Source organism: Diabrotica virgifera, chromosome 3, assembly GCF_917563875.1.
Source record: "Diabrotica virgifera virgifera chromosome 3, PGI_DIABVI_V3a".
NCBI classification, from domain to species: Eukaryota; Metazoa; Arthropoda; class Insecta; order Coleoptera; family Chrysomelidae; genus Diabrotica; species Diabrotica virgifera.
In genome coordinates this window covers 196,783,192-196,800,217 of record NC_065445.1, presented here as the reverse complement: position 1 = coordinate 196,800,217, position 17,026 = coordinate 196,783,192, and the positions used below count along the sequence as shown (strand labels likewise).

The window sequence follows — 17,026 nt, the reverse complement described above, 5'->3', positions numbered from 1 at the left end:
AAACACTAATAATATATTCTTTTCACGCACACCTTATTTGCACTTAAAAGATGTAGCGACTAATACCATACTGTCGGTGTGCGCATGCGCCAGGGAATGTAAAAATTCACACTCGTGCCTAAAGAAGTATAACTTCAAAAAGAGGGCTTTGCAATCGTGTTCGACATCTCTCATCACCCTACAAAGACAAGCCCTTCTAAATATAACAGAAGCTGGAGAGAATCACAGGTCTCTCTCCGATGGAATTATACAGGGTGTTTCATTGGGAAACGGAAATACTTTAACGGTGAATAGAGGTCACCGAGCCGGTTCAAGATATACTACATTTTTTGCCCTGCCGAATTTTATAACCGAGTTACAGGGTGTTTTATCGATTTTGGCCATTTCTTTCCTAAGCCATAACTTTAGAACCACCCTGTATATTTTTTTGATATTTGGTACACATACTAACCATAAGAAAATCCAGGTCCGGATTAACAAAAATTTATAAAGTAATTGTGACCTTAAAACAACACCTTGTATATTCAAATTTTGAAAATCCGTTTGCATATTTGAAAAGAGCACAAAAAAGTAAGTTTTAATGGTTCGCTTCAATTTTTCGGCCAGACAGTTTTATGACTTTAATTTTGAAATTATATTGAATTTTTTAAAAACTCTGATATTAAAAAGCAGGTATTATTAACTTTTAGTTATAAATTATTAAAGTTAATGAATAAATACTCATTTTAAAAATAATCAATACTTATTTACCACATTTTAACGACCCAATTACTAATGACAAGAAAAATCTAGGTCCGGATTTACAAAAAATATAAAGTAATTGTGAGCTTGAACCAACACCCTGTATATTATAATTTTAAAAATTTGTCTGCGTATTTTAAAAGAGCATAAAAAACTGTGATTAAACGTTCATTTTAATTTTTTCGCCGTTAATTTAATTACATCAATTTTGAAATTATATTGAAATTTTAAAGAACTCTGAGATTTAAAACCAGATATATTATTAACTTTTAATAATTTAATGTTAATGAATCAATACTTATTTTAAAAATACTTAATACTTATTTACTACGCTGGCTTCATGGATTTTCTGTATTTGTAGCTGTATGCACATCATTAAAAATTAGAATTGCGAGAATTGCGATATTTTAATTATTTAGTAAAGAATTAAAAAACAGCTATATCTAATAAAAAAATTGTTTAAACAATTCAACAATTTAACATAAATTAAACATATTTGAACTAGAAATAACAGTTGCTCACAATGTCGGACATTTTGTTCGATGCGTTTCCTTGCTCGTTTTAAAAGATTTCGAATCGATTTTCTTATTACCACTGGAATTGTTCTTCATTTTTCTGGCAGCTTCTTGTGACCTTGACAGAATTAATCAATATGATTTCAAAATTGCCGTAATTAAATTATCTGCGCAAAAATTTGACATGCACCTTTTAACGCAGTTTTTGATGCTCTTTTAAAATGGGCAGACAAATTTTCAAAATTTCAATATACAGGGTGTTGGGTGTTGGTTCAAGCTCACGAATACTTTATATTTTTTTGTTAATCCGGACCTGGATTTTTCTTGTCATTAGTAATTGGGTGGTTCCAATGTGGTAAATAATTATTGATTATTTTTAAAATGAATATTTATTCATTAACTTTAATAATTTATAACTAAAAGTTAGTAATACCTGCTTTTTAATGTCAGAGTTCTTAAAAAATTCAATATAACATCAAAATTAAAGTCATAAAATTGTCTAGCCGAAAAATTGAAGCAAACCATTAAACTTAGTTTTTTGTTCTCTTTTCAAATATGCCAACAGATTTTCAAAATTTGAATATACAGGGTGTTGTTTTAAGGTCACAATTACTTTATAATTTTTTGTTAATCCGGACCTGGATTTTTCTTATTGTTAGTATGTCGGTCGTTTGGGTTTTGAATGAGACATACGTGTACCAAATATCAAAAAAATATACAGGGTGATGCTAAAGTTATGGCTTAGGAAAGAAATGGGCAAAATCGATAAAACACCCTGTAACTCGGTTATAAAAGTCGGTAGGGCAAAAAATGTAGTATATCTAGAACCGGCTCGGTGAACGCTATTCACCATTAAAGTATTTCCGTTTCCCAATGAAACACCCTGTATATTCTGACGGTAGCCTTTATAGTCATCCTAATATTAAAAAAACAGTAGGTACTTGGAGGCGGAATTTTGTATGGCATAGCCATACAACTATTACTGGCCATGCTAGCCATACTTGAGGAATACATCTTTATTATGAACAGAACTAATCTTTACTGAGAATATTAACACAATTATATCATCTAGAAAACAAAAGATCCCAAATATTAATGGAGATACATATGGTTCACTGTTGGATCTAAAGTTGCCCACGGTACTGGATCAGGAGACTTTGGGTAGACATGGAATTGTAATAAATCTTACAGTCTGGTTAACTGTGTTCTAGGCTAAATTTTTTGCTAGGGTGGCATGCATTGCTTAAATTATGGATGGAAACTCCAAATAAAAAAGGATCAACATTTATACAGATAGCTAAGGGGCTATTCTGGCAGTAGAGAACCCACTCATCAAATAAAAATTGGTATCCACCAAAAGATAATAAGTATCTTGAATATGGATGTGTGAAGGGGTATACGGAAATGAAAGAGCAGATTTGTTGGCAAAACACGGCTCGAGAGAAACCTTTGTAGACCCAGAATCATTCTGTGGCATCACTAAAGATGCTACAAAAAACGAGGTTCAATTATGCATCCATCTTTTCAGTTATAATATTTATGCACCCCCTATGCTTTACATCAATGGTCACCACTGATTAGTGAAATTTTAAAATCAAAACTTACCTGTTCCGTGCGCTTCAAGAAAACTGATATCAGATGGATTAACATTGCAGTCACTGTAAAACTCTCTCATTAATTGCCTTTGTGATTCACCAGATGGATATGTTATTCCTGCTTCCTTATATCCATCACAATTAGTTTTTACATAAACGAGATCTGCATATTTTCTTTTAGCCACTTTACTCTTCTGGAGAATTATCACACATACAGTTTCAGCTCTAGAGTATCCGTTACCAGCTTTGTCAAAAACTTTACATGTGCCATCCTTACTTACGACTCCTAACCTGTAAATAATTTTAAAACGTTATAAAATTATCACTAGTAATACCACTAGAGGTCAAATTATTTCCGGAAATTTTTTTGAGATCATGAATATTTTGAAAATTTCCCGAGTCGCAGACGAGGGAAATTTTCTAAAAATATTCATGATCAAAAAAAAATTTCCAGATATTAATTTGACTTCGCGTGGTATTCGGTAAGAAAATTCCACACCAAATTTGCATTTGAAAATCCAAAGCTGCATGAACAGATTAATAGCGCGCCATAGCTTTGTCAGCAATTATTTAGGCTTTCAAATTCGTAATTTCTACTCATTGTAGTTGCATGGTAATACCATTTCAAGATAGAAAATAGTATATTCTTCAATTTTACATAAGTTTTGAGTAACTACAAGTGATAGAAAATGAATCAAAACCAATGAACTGTCAATACGGATGGAATGGCCCTGTCCCATTCAAATAGTGAAGCGAGATTGCCACCAACATACAAGAGAGAGGTTCTAGAGAGAGACAGACAAGGTGCTGGAGAATTTGGCAGGCCGTGTAATTTGAGTTGCCTATATAAATGGACCCGATTAAATCAGTATTGACAGTTCGTTGAATGGACCTCATATTTTAATTTTCAGGGCTGATTGGTAGTACATATTTCAAAATTTAAATACTTTTTTGTATTTACAGAGTAAATAGAGAACAGAGTACCATACTTGGTGTTTAAATCAGTTTAAATACTTTTCAGAATTGTTATTTGTATTTATCAAAACAAATACCTACTTTCCTAAAGTATTTGGGAGTTAAATAATTTTAAAACTATTTAAATACTAAATTAGTGACTGTTTTATATAAAGTGAAGAAGTAGTCCTTGATTATGTTTTTATGTTACTTTTATATTTCCCCGATTTAAGTTGATATAGGCAACTCAAATTACACGGCCTGTCAAAGTTTCCAGCACCTTGTCTGTCTCTCTCTAGGACCTCTCTCTTGTATCGTTGCTGCATTAATTGTCTTCTTGCCTATTCCATCCGTATTGACAGTTCATTGATCAAAACTAAATTATGTAAACAAATAAAAACCAGTCTGTCAAAAATGTTCTGTTATTGTAAACGTCAAAAAATTTCCACTATAATTCGCTGTTGGGTACCCCACGAGCAAAAAATTTCCGATAAAATACCTCCGTTGCCATGGTGATCTGTCAAAATAACGTATTTTGATTGGTTCAAAATTACAGGTGTGGAATTTTCAAAAAAATTTTATTGAAAAAATCCTTTATAAAACATGTATTTAATAAAAAAACACAAATGTCACATCTAAATCATAGAACGTGTTCCATCTACATAGATCATCATCAGTGCTGTTACATGCAAATCACACGCTGATGCACCAAAAATACATGAGTAAAAACCTTTTAAATTTTAACAAAATTTTTCCACTTACATTATTATTAAGAAATCCAAGTGATGGATAAAAATCCGTAAGGATATGACCTTTGGCATCTATGACTCCCCACAAGGCACGTGGGTTATTTGTTTGAAAGTATGTCTTTACATTGAGGATGGTGAGTAGCGACTGATAAAATTATCATTAAAACAAACGTTTTTTGTATGCACGTACGCACATAGTTTTGACATGATTTTTTTTGGGGATTTCCTCGGGGGTGAAAATTATTTTATAAAAAATAACCCCACAATTCGATAGAGCGACAAATTATAAGCAAAATTTGTTATATAAAGTTATTAAAATAAATCAAAACTTTTTGAGTTATTAAAGATCAAAGATTTTAATTTTTCGTGAGGAAAATGCATGTTTTTAACCGATTTTTCATAAATAACTCAAAAACTATAAGTTTTCACAAAAAAGTTATTATTGTCAAAATTGAGGCTAATAAAAAATCAAATAAACTCCTTACTAGAAAAACCTTTCAATGTTAACTGAAAGTGAGTTATAGGTAATTGAATGTACATTTCTTTCGTCGAGTACCCAAATCTAAGTATTCAAGCTTAAATACCGGCAAAATGATGCATTTTATAACATAAACTTATTAAACATTTGTCAAAGCTCATTGAAATATCTATCAAATAAGTGCTCGAACAAGTTAATAGCATTAAAGTTTATGTACCAAAAATGTTTCAAAATGTATCTTTTAAAAAATTTTCTAAAAAATGTTATTGTTTTTTTGTAAATAGCTCCGTTAAATTTTAAAGTAGCAAGTTCATCTAATAACTGTTTAAAATTTTATTCCAAGAGCTATTAAAAAACGTCAAAATAGTCATTTATACCTCTTATTTTTTAAAAAATAAAAGGTTAAATGGCCCAGGTTACATGGTTCTCGCAGCAAAATTTAAATTTTAAACGTTTCTATCTTGGTTATTTTTTACTCTACGAAAATAATAAAATGGGTAAAGTATTTGTTACAGAAAAAACTAAAATTTAGTTATTTATCATTTTTTACGTATATTGGGTATTTTTGGAGTTATTATCAAAAGAAAATGAAAAGTACGATAATTCTAAACATTCTGATTTTTTTAAATTATACTTTTTTTTTCAAAAATATGCATTCTAAACCGGTCAAATTTGTTGAAATAATTAACTATGATAACATAAAGAAATTCTTGTGAGGATTACTACAAATTTTAATTTTTGCGGAAATGGCGTATGTTTAGTTTTTAACTTTTTCCTAAAAAAATCGAAAGGGTTCTCTTATTTTCATCATAACTTGCTTAATTTCGATGCTATTAACTTCTACTGAAGCTCAATTGATAGGTATTCCGAAGTACTTTGACAAGTGCTTAACAAGTACAGGGTGCGCCAAACCTCTGGTCTTCTTTGATTACGGCTAAACTATGAGATATACAAAAAATGTTTATAACAAAACTAATGTGTATCAAAGAGGTCTATAATTTAAAATTATTTTCAATTATACAGGGTGAGTCAGAACGACGGTATGAACCAAAGTTGTATTTTTTTAAATGGAACACCCTGTATATTAAATTGTTTTTGAATATATTATTTAAAAATATGAAAAATTTGTATAAGGTCTTATAGGTCTAAAGTTAATAATTTTCAAAATATTTACATTTTTATTGAGAAAAATGGTAATATTTATAGGGTTGTGGATTATGTTTCCAAGGAAATAAAAATTTAGGTGATAGGTCAAAGTTTTTAAAATATAGTGTTATTTTTAAATAATTTAATATTTTTTACTTTTAGCCATAAAATATACAGTGTGATCACTATTTGCAAATACAAAATTTTCTCATTTTTTTAAATGGGACACCCTGTATATTAGTTTTGCATTTGGTAGTAAATATTACAACCTTTCTTTTGGTATAAGGTTGTATGTACCTAGCATGTTTCGTTTTGTAGATATTTTAAAAAAACTATAGAGTTTACGTTTTTGCGGATTTTTTATTTAAAAATTTTTTTGCAAAAAAAATAATTATAATCTGGTTTTAGAAACATACACTAAAATATAAAATATGAAAATAAAAACGTAATTAAAGATTAAAATAAATCGTATGCTAGTACAATTCAATTGAATTTAATAACTTTAAATTATTTTACAAAAAATATTTTACCTTATTAATGAATACATAAATTAGTTACTAAATTAAATAAACAACCAAATTTTAAATCAATCGTAGTAATTCTTCTACCGCAGCAACTTTCCTGTACCAAATTAATTGTTAGTTATATTGTATTTACGAGTAAGATCAGTTAATAACTTTTTAATTTACCTACATCTTGAGAACGTATAAAGTATGCTTTGAAACAAATGAACGTTATGGAAGTATATTAAGAAGTAAATATTATGTATGTACCTACTCGTGTCACAAAAGCTGGTAATAATTTCTAATGGTTTCGCCCAAAACAAATGTCATATCCAAACATTTTTCGGTTAAAAAATTAAAATTTAAAATATAAAAAAATTGTTACAAAAATTTCAACTACAAAAGTATTACCAGTTTTTGTGACACCAGTAAATACTATTTATATTAATAAATAATTTGGATGATACATTTAACATTCATTTGTTTCAAAGCATACTTTATAATAATTTTTATATTCTCAAGATGTATGTAAGTAAATTTAAAAGTTTAACTAAATACAATTTAACTAACAATTAATTTGGTAGAGGAAAGTTGCTGTAGTAGAAAAATTACTATGGTTGATTTAAAATTTGGTTGTTTATTTAATTTAGTAACTATTTTATGCATTCATTAATATGGTAAAATATTTTTTGTAAAATAATTTAAAGTTATTAAATTCAATTGAGTTGTAGTAGCATACGATTTATTTTAATCTTTAATTACGTTTTTATTTTCATATTTTATATTTTAGTGTATGTTTCTAAAACCAGATTATAATTATTTTTTTTGCAAAAAAAATTTAAATAAAAAATCCGCAAACACGTAAAATCTATAGTTTTTTTAAAATATCTACAAAACGAAACATTCTAGGTACATACAACGTTATACCAAAAGAAAGGTTGTAATATTTACTACAAAACGCAAAACTAATATACAGGGTGTCCCATTTAAAAAAAATGAGAAAATTTTGTATTTGCAAATAGTGATCACACTGTAAATTTTATGGCTAAAAGTAAAAAATATTAAATTATTTAAAAATAACACTATAGTTTAAAAACTTTGACTTATCATCTAAATTTTTATTTCCTTGGAAACATAATCCACAACCCTATAAATATTACCATTTTTCTCAATAAAAATGTAAATATTTCGAAAATTATTAACTCTAGGCCTATAAGACCTTATACAAATTTTTCATATTTTTAAATAATATATTCAAAAATGATTTAATATACAGGGTGTTCCATTTAAAAAAATAAAACTTTGGTTCATACCGTCGTTATGACTCACCCTGTATAATTAAAAATAATTTTAAATTATAGACCTCTTTGATACACATTAGTTTTGTTATAAACATTTTTTGTATATCTCATAGTTTAGCCGTAATCAAAGAAGACCAGAGGTTTGGCGCACCCTGTATATTCTATAAAATGCATCGTTTTCCCGTTATGTAAGCTTGAATACTTAGATTTGAGTACTCGTCGAAAAAAATATACATTCAATTACCCATAACTCACTTTAAAATAACATCAGCTTAGTTCTTTAAGTAGGGAGTGTATTAAATTTTTTATTATCTTTAATTTTGGTAATAATAGCTTTTTTACAAAAGCTTATAGCTTTTGAGTAATACGTGAAAAACAGCTTTAAAACATGCATTTTTTAAGAAAAAATAAAATCTTAGATATTTAATAACTCAAAAAGTATTAATTTATGCTAATAACTTTATATAACAAATTTTGCTTAGAAGTTACCCCTCTATCGATTTCTGGTATCATTTTGAATAAAAAAATTTCACCCCCGAGGTGGGGTGGCAACCACCCCCAGGGTAAAAGCGCAAGTTAACATCATGTCACCTTTGTTCCTTGAAGTATCTTCTAACTACTTACCAATTTTCATGAAAATCGATGAAGGTTCAACGAAATCGGAGGTGAAAACCTTCAGTGACTCCACTACTGTTATTACACTAGATACGTATGTAGTACGATAAAGTAAAACACATAGAAGATGTGCGGAAGGTATATTTTATAAAATTGTAAAAATGTGTTAATTACCTGACAAATTGTGCAGTATAATAAGGAGATATAACCATATTAGCTCCACATATAACAGCACTATCTACTAATCCTAGTCTTAAATCTCTGTATGCAGCTTCTAAAGCGAACAACGAACTGCTACAAGCTGTATCTGCTATAATTGACGGGCCCTTAAGCTTGAAGAAATAACTTAGCCTTTGAGCAAGAGATGATCGCATGCATCTAAAAAATATTATTTTTTAATAATGAAAGAATACTAATAAAATATGAGATAGATTAAACTATGCTCTAATGTAAATACATTACAAGAATAAAAACCGCTATACTCGGTAAAAATGAGTCGCACACGGGATGGGAAAACCCTACCGGTTTTAACCTAAAACCGGTTTTTTATTTCGCAATAACCGGTTTTACCGGTTGTTTTTTTTGTCCCGGTTATAACCGGTTTTTTCTTTTTAAAGTAAAAACCGGTTATTAGGTTTTTACGGTTATTAGGATTAGGTTAGGTATTATTTTGGATCCCAATCATAATTATTATTCTCAAGTAATTATTCCATACAAAACCATAATTCAAATTTTATTTTATAAATACAGAAGCAAACTGAAAGTGCAAACTCACAGCAGCCAGAAACAATTAAGTTTTATTATAATATTTCCTTGAAAAGGTGTTTGTAATCATAATATTTACATAAGAAATGATCTGGTTGAAGTATACGCAAACATCATGTATTTTTCACACTTGACTCTTGACATTGAAAGTGGGTAAAATGACTTTTCTGATTACCAAAAATAATGTTCTGACTATTAATATCGAATTACCGATTACGAATACGAATCTCCAAGGATTTCCCTACGTTTTCAATACGATACACCCATACAGCAAGTATTAAATGAGTTAAAATGTACCACTTATACAAATATACAAACGTGTTAAAAGAAATACATGATAAATTTTTTTGATGGTAGTAAAAATAAAAGATAAATTGCATTATCCAATTTATTTTTAAGTAAAATATTTATGTTGATATTATTTTTTTAAATCCCATTTGAAAGAGTCTGGGAAATTTTTTATAAGTTGAAATGGTTGGGTTAAATTGTATATTATTGCAAAATGTATATATTAACCTTACAATATATTATATTTAATAATAATCAATAATTATATAATAATAATAAAATAATAAATAAATATAATAATTAATAGAATAAAATTGTGTTTTATTTATATTGATATTGATGTTCTTTCGATAGTACTAATTTTTATCATATGGATATCGAGTATCGAGTCGAGTGGAGTATCGCAAACTAAAGTGCATTGTAAATGTAACATTTTAACCTATCGGATTAAAAAAACCGATAACCGGTTTTTGCAAAAACCGGTTTTTTTGGCCGGTTATAACCGCCAGGTTAAACCGTAAGCAAAAAAAAAACGGTATAACCGAAAACCGGTGTTTTGTCAAAAACCGCCATCCCTATGCACACACAATATTCCAGCTACAAAAGCGCTGCTATGAATATTACGCGGCGCAAAAATTTATTTTCATTTTGATGGAAAATAATATTACAGTTTTATTTTGAAATATATTTTTCCATATAGTCTAAGAGCTGGGAGCGGATTTTGTGCGTGATAAGTAATATGGAAAAACTATACGGGGATATGTTGAATTAGTTGTGCACATGACTTTCACCAACGGCCGGAAACCAGAGTGGGGGCCGAGGGTAGTTATAAGGGGTCAAAGTCGCGGTTTTTATTATTTTTTTTATGACGCTCATGATCGAGATAGTGCACCAAAATTTGGGAATAGGTAGGTCATGACGTACATAAGTAAAATCTCTAGAGGCGCAATGCTGCGTGGCCGACAAAGGGGTGGGAGGAGGGGTGAATATAAAAAATATAAGGGGTTTTTTGCGACGTTCGTGATTGAGATAGTGCACCAAAATTAGGGTATAAGTAGACCATGACATAAATAAGTAAAATCCCCAGAGCCGGAAACCAGAGTGGGGGAGGAAGGTAGTTATAAGGGGTCAAAGTTCCGTTTTTTATTATTTTTTTTGTGATGCTCATGATCGAGATAGTGCACCAAAATTTGGGAATAAGTAGGTCATGATGTAACTAAGTAAAATCTCCAGGAGTGGAACGCTGCGTGGCCGACAAAGGGGTGGGGCAGGTGTGAATATAAAAAAATATAAGGGGTTTTTTGCGACGTTCGTGATTGAAAAAGTGCATCAAAATTTGGGAATAAGTAGACCATGACATAACTAAGTAATGTCACCAGAGGCAGAAATCAGAGTGGCGGACGAGGGTAGTTATAAGGGGTAAAAGTCGCGGTTTTTACTATTTTTTTTGTGGCGCTCATGATGGAGATAGTGCACCAAAATTTGGGAGTAAGTAGGTCATGACGTAACTAAGTAAAATCTTCAGGGGCGGAACGCTGCTTGGGGTACAAAGAGGTGGTAGTCAGGGGTGAGTGTAAAAATATATGGGGGTTTTTTTGCCGTTTGTGATCGAGTTAGTGCACCAAAATTTGGGAATAAGTAGATCATGACATTTCTAAGTAAAATCTCCAAGGGCGGAACGCTGCGTGGGGGACAAATGTGCTGCGTCACAAAAAAAATAATACACACTGCGACTTTGACCCCTTAAAACTACCCTCTTCCCCAACTCTGGTTTCCGGCTTTGGGGATTTTACTTAGCTAAGTCATGGTCTACTTATTTCCAAATTTTGGTGCACTATCTCAATCTAGCACGTCACAAAAAACCCCTTATATTTTTGATATTCACACCTACCCCCATTTATCGGCCACGAAGCGTTCCACCCCTGGAGATTATACTTAGTTACCTCATGACCTACTTATTCCCAAATTTTGGTGCACTATCTCGATCATGAGCGTCACAAAAAAAATAATAAAAACGGCGACTTTGACCCCTTATAACTACCCTCGTCCCCCACCTCGGGTTTCTGGCTCTGAGGATTTTACTTAGTTATGTCATGGTCTACTTATTCACAAATTTTGGTGCACTCTTTCAATCACGAACGTCGCAAAAATCCCCTTATATTTTTTTTATTTACCCCTGCCACACCCCTTTGTCGGCCACGCATAGTGCCGCCCCTGGAGATTTTACTTAGTTACGTCATGACCTACTTATTTCCAAATTTTGGTGCACTATCTCGATCATGAGCGTCACAAAAAAAATAATAAAAACGGCGACTTTGACCCCTTATAACTACCCTCGGCCCCAACTCTGGTTTCCGGCTCTGGGGATTTTACTTAATAATATCATGATCTACTTATTCCCAAATTTTGGTCCACTATCTCAATCACGAACGTCGCAAAAAACCTTTTATATTTTTTATATTTACCCCTACCCCCACCCCTTTGTCGGCCACGCAGCGTTTCGCCCCTAGAGATTTTACTTAGTTACGGCATGACCTACTTATTCCCAAATTTTGGTGCACTATCTCGATCATGAGCGTCACAAAAAAAAATAATAAAAACCGCCACTTTGACCCCTTATAACTACCCTCGGCCCCAAATCTGGTTTCCGGCCGTTGGTGAAAGTCATGTACACAACTAATTCAACATATCCCCGTATAGTTTTTCCATATTACTTATCACGCACAAAATCCGCTTTTATCTCTCCGACTAATAGTATTTGCTAAATTTGAAGTAAAACGTGCCACAAAAGAGCCTCAAAACGGAAACTGTATCAACAGTTCTCTTTTGTGGCGCGTTTTACTTCAAATATAGCAAATACTATGGAAACATCTTTCAAAATAAAACTAAAATTTTATTTTCCATCAAAATGAAAATATATTTTTGTGCCATGTGAAATTCATATCAGCTCTTTTGTCGCTCGAATATTGTGTGCTCCACTCATTTTTCCTCGTTAAGCGGTTTTTTTATTCTTGTTATCTTTATCAGGAGTTTTAGTTTTTATAAATTAAATGTATGAAGTTGAATGCAATGTTTCTCGATTACACGTTAAGCAATATAAATTGTCGCCTTTGTCGCGCTCAAATGGTCTAGTGGTTACGACACTAAACTTGTGATACACTCAATATAATTCTTTGTATCCATCGAATGTACACTAGATTTTTTTTCTAATCGGAATACATTGAAACAAAATATTGGGATGGTTAGGATATGAACGCGGATTGCCAAATCAAGTTTAGACCATAATCACTAGACCATATCGACAATAATGTTTAAATGGATTATAGTTTTGGAGCACGATAACTTCTATTTTTAAAAGTTCTTGACTTCAGCTTTCATCTCATATTTTTTTTATATGGTATACAGGGTGTTTCATTACGAATGACCAATCTCTAAGTTGTAGATCCTAGACCTCAAAATATTAAGATTTAACCCAAATCAGAAACGTTTATTTATCATAATTTAGTAGGGTGTACAATAAGTATTACTTGGTGCAAATAGTTTTTTAATTTTTAAATAAAACACCCTGGAACTCAGTAAGGAGTCACATTTTATTTAAGTGATGTGGAATAAATGTTAACATTTTGACGTCTAGAATCTACATCTCAGAGATGGGACATTCTTAATGAATCAGCCGTATAGTAACTAAATAAAATGTGGCATGTGTCTTAAATAGTTTTGTTGTTTATTTTAATAATTATTAATTTTTTTTATTATTTAAACAATATAAATACACCTAATCTACAAGATTAATCAGTATTTTTTCTTTAACCTAATTTCCCTAAAAATGTTTGTAAACTAGATGTCACCTGGTCCATCCTAGCTTTTTTTTACATGAAATACCTTCTTTGTTGTGGCTACACAGCACAGCACTTACTCTGCTTTTCACTAATTGCTCATGTCTTTGTTGTGGCTACAATACAATGCACAACACTAACTAAGCCCGGCACAACTTCACACATTACACGAGCTCGAACGGTTTAGTCCTCTTGAACCTTCGAATCTGGGGTTCGTTGACAAGAAGCTGAAGTGCTTCATGGTTGGGATGCTTATGGAGCCTCTCTTCATGTCTCCTGGCGACTTTCTTAATTTCATTTGGAATAGATTCGATTTTAAGATCTCTATGCAAATCGTCATTCCGAACATACCAAGGAGCACATACAATATTTCTTAATATTCGGTTCTGGAGCGTTTCTAAATTTCGGTAATTGCTTTTTTTGGTACAACCCCATAATTTTAGGCCATAGGTCCACACCGGTTTCAATATCTGTTGGTAAATTAGTACTTTGTTCTGGATGGAAAGTTGAGAGTACCTACCTATTAGCCAATACATATTTTTGTACTTTAACTTCAACTGTTCAGTTTTCTTTTTAACGTGCTCCTTTCACTTTAGTTTGACGTCGAGATTTAAACCCAGCTGATTTCGCTGTTTTTTATTAGGAACAACGTTGTTGTTTAGGATAATTGGAAGATTATTGATTTTCTTGTTAGTGAAGTTAATATGAACTGACTACTGTTCATTAAACTTTATACGCCATTTTTTGGACCAGCCTTCTATGCCATTAATTGCATTTTGTAAGTTAATCGTAGATTCCTCTATAGTTGCTCCTATTGTCAGGACTGCTCTATCATCAGCAAATGTGGCCAGTTGGATGTTTTACCTCTCCGGAATGTCAGATGTGTACAAAAGGTATAGTATTGGTCCAAGAACGCTACCTTGCGGAACCCCTGCATTTATTTGCTTTAACTAAGAGTACTCGTTTTCCATTTTAACTCTAAATGTTCGCTGGTGTAGGTATGACTGCAATATTTCAACGAGTTGCATAGGAAATATTTTCTTTAGCTTCATTAACAGACCGTCGTGCCACACTTTGTCAAATGCTTTTGTGATATCCAGGAATACTGCTGAACAAATTTTGTCCCCTTCTAATGCTTTCTCTATTTCAGTTATAATTCGATGGGTCTGGTCAATTGTGGAGTGCTTATCACGAAATCCAAATTGGTGTGTTGGAATAATATTTTTTTGTTCAATTATATGGTTCATTCTTCGCAGTAGTAATTTTTCAAACACCTTTGAGATTATGGATAGTAAGGAGATTGGCCTGTATGATGTTAATTCATGGTTATCTTGTCCTACATTGGGTATCATTATAACCTCTGCAGTTTTCCAAAGGATGGGAACATATCTAAGCCTAAAGGATGTATTTATTAGTGTAGTAAGCTTTACTATGGCTTTTAGTATTTTTTTTAGTATCTCACCATTGATCAGGTCAAACCCAGGCGCTTTTTTTATTGATGTTCTTGATTAATTTTTGAACTTCTTTTGTAGTAGTCAGTTGTATGTTAACAGAATAATAGCTATTCGTTCATCGTCTACATGAGTTTCCCCAGGGTTTGGTTGAAATATGTTTTCTAAATAATCAGCGAACGCATCCACTTTCTCTCTGGGATTTCTTGTCCATGTTCTGTTTTCTTTTCGTAAAGGAGGTATATGCTGAACTGGCTTATTTATCTTTGTGGCTGCCTTCCAGAGGGAGTAATCGGTGCATTCATCATCAGTTAGTTCTCTCAGGTACTTATTTATTGATTCGTTTTTAATTTTCGAGATTTCTTTTTGCAGCTGTTGTGTGAGCCTATTTAGCTTATTTTTATTTTCTGTAATTCGAGTTCTTTGCCATACCTTCCGAGCCTTTCTTTTTTCCTGTATCAAGTCTCTAATTTTTTGGGGTAATTGTTTCCTACTGTTTTTCTTTGGATTATAGGTGTGTTGTTCCACGCTGCCTGCTGGATGTTTATCATAAATAACTCGGTTTCTTGTTCCAATTGTTCTATCGTTTGAATAAATCCACTGAACTAAATTTTCTCATTTATTTCTGATTGGAAGTTTACCCAGTCCGTAAACTTATTGGTCAACGCGGGTTTCATTTGAGTGGTAACAATTTGCTCACTACTTGTTAGTACGATTGGAGAGTGGTCAGATATAAGCTCCTCTACATCATCTACTTTTATAAAATTTGTTGCTACACGTCTGGATATGAAAAAATCTAGGAGGTCCGGGATTCTGTTTGCATCACTTGGCCAGTAAGTGGGTTTCCCAGTAGAGTGCCATCTACAATTGTGTCCAGTCACAACATGCTGCAATTCTTTACCTTTAGGTGTTGAGAGTCTGGAGCCCCAACAGGTATTTTTTGCATTAAAGTCTGCGCCAATTATGTATTTTTCACCCAAGATTGACAAGAAGTTAGCATAGTCTTCTCTTTTGAGGTTATGTCTTGGAGGGAAACATGCAGCTGCAATGTTAAGTGTGTATTTCTTAGTTTTAACACTGATAGAGGCACATTGTATTTCTTCAGTTTCAATTTTTTCAGGTTCCCAGTGGAGAATACTATTTTTAACAGCGACAGCAGCTCCGCCTCTGGCTGAATTTTGTGGATGTATGGCATGATAGATTTGATAATCTTGCAGCTTAATAAATGATTGTCTAGTTAGATGTGTTTCTGCAATTAGACATATGTCTATTTTTTGTGTTTGTAGGGTTACTAATAACTCTTGCTGGTGTTGTAAGAGTCCATTTGTATTCCATTGGAGTATCCTAAGATCCAGGGGCATTATAGACTGATTATGATCGGCTTCTGATATTTTCAAGTCTGTCCAGCCTTTCAAGTACTTTTTTGTTAAATTCTTCTTGTTTTCCCATTTTCTCCATTATTTTTTGCAGCATTTCAGTTACTGTGCCTGTATTATTTTCTGTTTCTGGTTGTGTTACTTGAGCATAAGATACTCCAGCTCTTCTTAAAGTTCGGTGTCTATTTTCCATATTTTCTATATTTAATCTGCTCTCAGGAGCCTTGTTATTTATATTTTTATTTCTTAGTGTTTGCAAAGCTTTTGCAGTACTACAACCTCTATAATAATAATTATTAATAATTGAAAAAAATGCTTACTTGCGGGTCTAATTTAAAATAACTTTTTGTTTATATTTTTTTTTCTACGACCACTATTCAAAATGCACTTTTCTGCACAGTTTTATGTTAACAAAGTGGACATTTTCTCACAGTATAAGATATATGACATTAGTGTGCAGAAAAGTGACGTTTGTGTGACAGATAGTTCTTTTCTGCACAGTAGACTACCGTATTCTGAGTAACGTTATATATTCTGTTTACATCTCGGGTTAAAGTGTAGACAAATATACCCTGTAAGACAATTATTATACTATATTATCGAATAGAAATTAAATTATGGATGTTACGACTGTTTTATTTTACAATTTTATTCTTAATAAATATTTATAATTATCAATTAACCAATAAGGATTTAGCAACCTTAGCAAGATA

The 17,026-nt window shown here is 31.7% G+C and overlaps 1 protein-coding gene across 1 annotated transcript in view; it reads right to left on the bottom strand.

Annotated features, from left to right (window-relative positions):
• LOC126882672 (fatty acid synthase-like) overlaps nucleotides 1–17,026 on the bottom strand; it is a 410,665-nt gene that overhangs the window by 294,018 nt on the left and 99,621 nt on the right. The window contains 2 exon segments of the mRNA XM_050647647.1: nucleotides 2,862–3,142; nucleotides 8,772–8,975. Of these exon segments, the coding sequence (XP_050503604.1) occupies nucleotides 2,862–3,142; nucleotides 8,772–8,975 (485 nt within the window).